The sequence below is a fragment of the Acanthisitta chloris genome, unplaced genomic scaffold (genome assembly GCF_000695815.1).
Source record: "Acanthisitta chloris isolate BGI_N310 unplaced genomic scaffold, ASM69581v1 scaffold37475, whole genome shotgun sequence".
In the NCBI taxonomy this organism is placed as follows: domain Eukaryota; kingdom Metazoa; phylum Chordata; class Aves; order Passeriformes; family Acanthisittidae; genus Acanthisitta; species Acanthisitta chloris.
In genome coordinates this window covers 1-5,569 of record NW_008674865.1, presented here as the reverse complement: position 1 = coordinate 5,569, position 5,569 = coordinate 1, and the positions used below count along the sequence as shown (strand labels likewise).

At 39.1% G+C, this 5,569-nt stretch overlaps 1 protein-coding gene across 1 annotated transcript in view; it reads right to left on the bottom strand.

Annotated features, from left to right (window-relative positions):
- Positions 1–1,008, bottom strand: part of KATNA1 (katanin p60 (ATPase containing) subunit A 1) — a 10,271-nt gene extending 9,263 nt beyond the window's left edge. Inside the window, exons 1-2 of the mRNA XM_009075510.1 lie at positions 838–1,008; positions 1–148 (exon numbers count right to left, since the gene is read on the bottom strand). The exon at positions 1–148 is cut by the window's left edge and continues 6 nt beyond it. Of these exons, the coding sequence (XP_009073758.1) occupies positions 1–148; positions 838–1,008 (319 nt within the window). The remainder of the gene's footprint in view (positions 149–837) is intronic.
- Between the last annotated feature and the right edge of the window lie 4,561 nt (positions 1,009–5,569).

Here is a 5,569-nt window from a genome sequence, read left to right as displayed (position 1 = left end):
CAGGTACTGGCAAAGACCAGACTTCTGCATCATGAGCTGGTAATTCTTGTTGTGAGGCTTTCAATGGAGTATTGTCTAGTTTAAAACTCTCTAGTGTTTTCATTATATCTTTCACATGCTTAGCTTCCACACTTATCTCCTGCCAAACCTGATTAAAAAAAAAAAAAGTAGATTAAGCACATTGGAAATTAGTTTGTAACAGTCCTCTGTTCAAGCCCATGTAATGCCAGGATAGATTCCACAGGGTTTAACAAGCCACCTAATTCTACTCCAGCAGACAAGAACTACGCACATAAGACATTAATAAGGCTTTTCTACCCTCCTCAGCACATTTTGAGAATAAACAAATAGACTTCAGATTTAACACCAAGGAGAATTCTGACAAATTTTGAATATTAAACAAGTATGACAGAACTTAATAAACCGAGTATCAATTTGAAAAATGATGGTTTGTGTTAAGGACAAATTAACACATTAGCCACAAATCACTTTCTATTAGGACCTTATTTCCCTCAATGTTTTAGTGTGACTAAGACCCAAATAATTCCAGGCTAAAAACCTTCAGTGTAGCAGGGCACACATCAGCAAGAAGCTAACAGGGCAGACAGTACATTGGCTCCCCAGGGCTGTGTTCCATTGACTGTTCTGTCACTGATGGAGAAAGGAGTCAAAGATTACTGAAGTAAGTCTACATAATAAAAAAGAAGCCTATATATAACAGCACTAGTTTACCAGAGAGCAGTGTAAGTATTTTTATACTTTAGTTTACAGTAAAATAGGCAACTTTTGCTACTTTAATGATTTACCCTCAAAATGTCCCAGAAAAGTACTATTTACCTGTTGCCATTTCTGTTGCAGATAGGCATCTCTCACAGAGTAGAGATACTTATTCATTTGGTCAAGAACTCCCTGGTAGTAGACCATTGCAGAGTCATAATTTCCCAGTAAGGCATATTCACGGGCCAACTTCACGTTCTCAGTGATCATAACAAGGCTCATGTTCAACATGAAGCTGAAAAAAAAACAGGAAATATTAAGAACAGAAAAAAATCCCAGGTCCAGAACAGTTTTTTAGCAACTATTTGTATACACTCACTTGTTACCTCATTTAGCACACCAAAATATAGAAGCTGGAAATATACTGGTTAGGAAAAAAAAGTCTTAAAACAAACATCATCCATATAAAAAGATAATTTTGTTCTACTACTAGAAATTAAACTCTCCACATCATAGCATTATTTCTTGCCATGAAGATTCTGTTGAAAAGCCCATACAAGATACACAGATTTAAATGCACTGCTGCAAGCCACAATTGCATACTCTCCTTCACTCATTCTTCCACAGTAGGATAAATTAGTATTTTACCATGTTGGCTTGTGGTTTAAAAAAACCAACCCACCAAACAAGCAATAAATCAAAGCCCTCTTCCAGACACGTTAAATTTTGTTACATTTTGTTGCCTTAACATTCTCTGCATGTAAGTTTTAACAGTCTGATTTTGCCCTTTGGAAAACACTATTATTCCATTAGTTTGATTTTACAATTCTTCAATTTTATTTCGTATTTATTTGAAACAAAGATCCACCTTCCATGCCCAGCTTGCTCCTTCCTATCACCTTCGTTTCTGCACTTTATCAGAAACCCTTGAAAAACACTGAAGCTGCTAAGATATCACTGAAAGGTTAAGGTAAGGCCACAATTAAACATTTAGTGTGTAGCTACCCACTTATTTAACATATTGTTCCAACCACGCTACTTTCCCCCACTGGTGGTGGTTGGTTGTGGTTTTTTGGAACAAACATCAATGGCTGTGACCACTTACACTTTGCAGCACCAGCAGAATCTGTGCTTTTAGATTAAAATGGCACAGAAGTATTACTTATAGAAATATGGCAATAAGCAGAAGCAATAACTTGTTCTTTACGGTTGCCACTGCCCATAGAGCAGCTGGCTTACATTCTTATCAGTTTCTTATACATCACATTCCCTCCTTCTCCAAGATACCTGCACTATCTCTGCTTTTCTTGTCTCTTGCACACTAGGAATTTCCCCACTCTCCTCCTAATTTCCTAACCAAGCAGAGAAAATGTTAAAATAAGCAAATGAACATGCCTGCAAGAGAGTCGCCTTGCTGTCATTTTGGTACCTGCGCCCAGTGCCAGTAAGAAGAGACTGCAGACAAGCAATTACAGCTAAGCCCTGGGATGAAGCATACTTGATACAGATCAACTATTTAAAGAATGTAAGAGGTACTAAACTCACATGCGCAATAAACAGATTTAAGACTGAACATATTTCAAGACCAGGTCACGGTCGAATCCGGACACATGATCAACGGTTTCAGAAGCCACACTTGGCACATACCTGACAACCTGCTGCTAAAATGTTAGCTCTGCAAACTTTGTAAAGAGGGGCTGCTAAGCACAAATCAAACGTTTTAACACTTCCACTCCTTTTTCCCTCCCCTTCCCAAGTAGCTTTATGCACAGACACACAGCTGAGGCACTCCTGAGCCAACGTGCTCTCGTTTTTGCTTCCTTTCCTCTTCCCTCCCCAGCTTCCCTTGGAACAGATAGGTGCTGTGAAAAATTCCAGTGCAAACCAGCAGCATTCTGGCAGCAGGGGAGACGAGGACACACCTCTGACAGTCCACACCCATCCACGCTGAAGGGGCCTGTGGGGTTGAGTTTGTAAACCTGCTATCATAGAACCTGCACTATGTAATCTCTCCCTGGCCAGAGACTTGCTGAGCTGGCCATGATGTCTATAAGCTGATAAGAGTTAATGTGGCCAGCAACTACAAAAGCTAACATACCCCAGGCTAATTAGGCTTTGGAGACAGTTTGACTTGGGAATTTTGTTGGGTTTTACCTCAGGGAGAAAGAGCCTGAAGATGTTTGTGAGCTGCTGTATGGATCATCACACAGATATTACCAAAGTCTTCCCTGCTATATTTAGGAGCAAGCTTTTCCACTCCTGCTCATCCTACCAGATACACCTGTTTGCCTGTCCTGAGAATTCAAACCGATGACTAACACTCTTGAAATCACAAGTTGAGCAAGATGCTAATAAACCTTTTAAAAATCAAGTAATAGCAAGTTACTGAAACCAAAATAGACTTTTAAAGGCAGAGACAAGTCATAGATAACTTTTTTTTAACAATTAATGTTGTAGGAGCAACCTAAGCAGAACCACAAATTCTGTTCATGTATCCAGAAAAAAAACAAACCCCAAAATCTCCTAAGAGTAGTTTTTGTCTGGAAATGTGAAAATAACAAGAATTGGAGGGGAAAAAAAAAGGCTGTATCAGAAAGATATGAAAGCTTGAGACCAAAATGACAGCAAAATAATAAAAGTAAATGTAATTTTCATGTTCAAAAAGGCAAAGAAAATAAGGACAAAGTAGAAACATACACCTAAGCAGATTGAGCTAACAACTCATATGGGAAAATAGAAGGTGCTCGCACAAGGTTGTAATGCTATTGGAATCTGTTTCATCAGTGGTATGGAAAATGCAAAATAATTTAGTTTAAGCTAGAAAACCAATTTCATTTGTTGCTTCATCTTGACACATAGGAGCAGAAGAGCATGAAGTGGCTTCCAAACACAAAGTTCTTGTGTACAAGTGAGGCAAGAAAAAGCTGCTGGCTGTGCTTACATCTGGACATGACACTGATGCTGCCACTTGTACACAGGCAGTGTCAGAGCTGATACACTAATGCGAGTCCTTAGGCTTGCTGCACCTGTAACTGAAGATGCTACGGCAGTTCTAAGGGGAAACAAATGGAGTTAAGAGTACCAATCTGAAACTAGCTTAAAGTTTGCAGAGAATGTCACAATACACTGTGGCAGCTCAAAGCAGGTTGTAGCACAGGTGGGAGAAGCATGACTATACACAAATCTAGGGTTAAACCAGAACCAAAGGGATTGAAATACTCATAAAACTAATCCTTCACCACTTAATTTTCAAAGTACTTACAAATACTTAGAAGTACCACATGTGTTTACAAATACTTGGTGCTATCACGTAACAGGATGTCAAAGCAGCAAGGCTGCACTTATCAACTACAACCTCACCATGAATCATGCCCAGTGAAGTTATCTATATTCCAACAGCAACAGTAAAGAGCTCGTAAAGTGAACAGGGTATAAGGAAAATGACCTAAGCACTTTGTATTGCACTTTTAATTCTATACTGTGTACAAACACACACACCTCACAATAAGAATAATCACTCTTCACACTGGCTGTGAGTACATATGGTTCTCTGAAATCAACCTATCTCTTGTAACAGAATGCATGTCATCATTTGCTCTAAGGACCTAAAATACTTCTAGAGTATGGAACACCCAAGAGCAGTGAGAGTTGAACCTAACAGAAGCTCAAGTTACCTACAACTTTTGAGAATGAGGTTTTGGAACTTATTTTTGTATTCATTTGAAAGATAACATCATCAAGAAAACACTGAGAATACTTCATGTTCTCCACAATTACTTTAAGACATTATCATAAGGAACGACTGTAAGTAATTTCTGCTCACAGTCATAAATTAGAATCTGGGAAACTGTAACTGAACAATACATCAATTGTGTTCCACAAAGAAATCCCACAAGCAAAAAAAAAAAAAAAAAAGAAAAGAGAGAGAGTAGAGATTGATATGCAGATGTTGGAAGTGAAGATTAAAGTTGGAGTCTATCAGTTACCATGGCAGACCTGCTGACTCCAACAGCACAAGCAATACACAGAAAGTACTTCCAAGGAGTCCTTCAGTCCGACCTTAACGTGTGGACTAAGCCAGAGCCTAAATTTTGGCAGTACACACATGTTTCCATTATTTCAGCCTGCTATACAGGATCTGACATCAAAGCATGTACAATTCACAAAGTTCTCTCAGCAAGGAACATGAAAAAAACCATCTCAAAGTAAGAGGTTTCAGGAATCAGTTTTCACTGATGAAGTGATGGCCTGCATCACCTCTGAGCTCCCTTCAGAGCTTCAGCACTCTTCTTAACATCCACGGTTTGGTATCAACAAGTGATCATGTTAATTACTTGGGAGAAGAGAGGAGAGGAGGGAGGAAAAGAGTTGCCAGACCTATTGGATACCAAACAAACTGGTTCTTATTGTATTTAATAGTAACGGTAGCAAAATAAAAACCACCAGCAACCAGGAACGTATGCACGCCTATCTGGTGTACAAAAAAAGAAAGAATAAAATCAATAATCATTAGATAGATACACTAGGGGCAGATGATTTTATGCTTTCCAGGCTAAACCTTTCAAAATGCTTTGAAAGAATTGAACACATTACTTACTCCCCATTCGGTGGGGGGTTCATTCTTTTTTGATGACCAATATTAAATTAGCAAATTTCTCAGAAACTTACGAAAGGTCTGCAGCTGAGCGGATATTTAGAATTGCTGCCTACAGCTTTTCGCTGTCTGGAGAGATAACTAGATAACTGCAGATTACTTCGAATCGCTCCATTGAGAGAAAAACCCAAACAAAACAGGTGGAAGGTGAAAAGAGCAGGAGGAACCAGGCGGTGCCGCAGCTCACCGAGCCGGGAG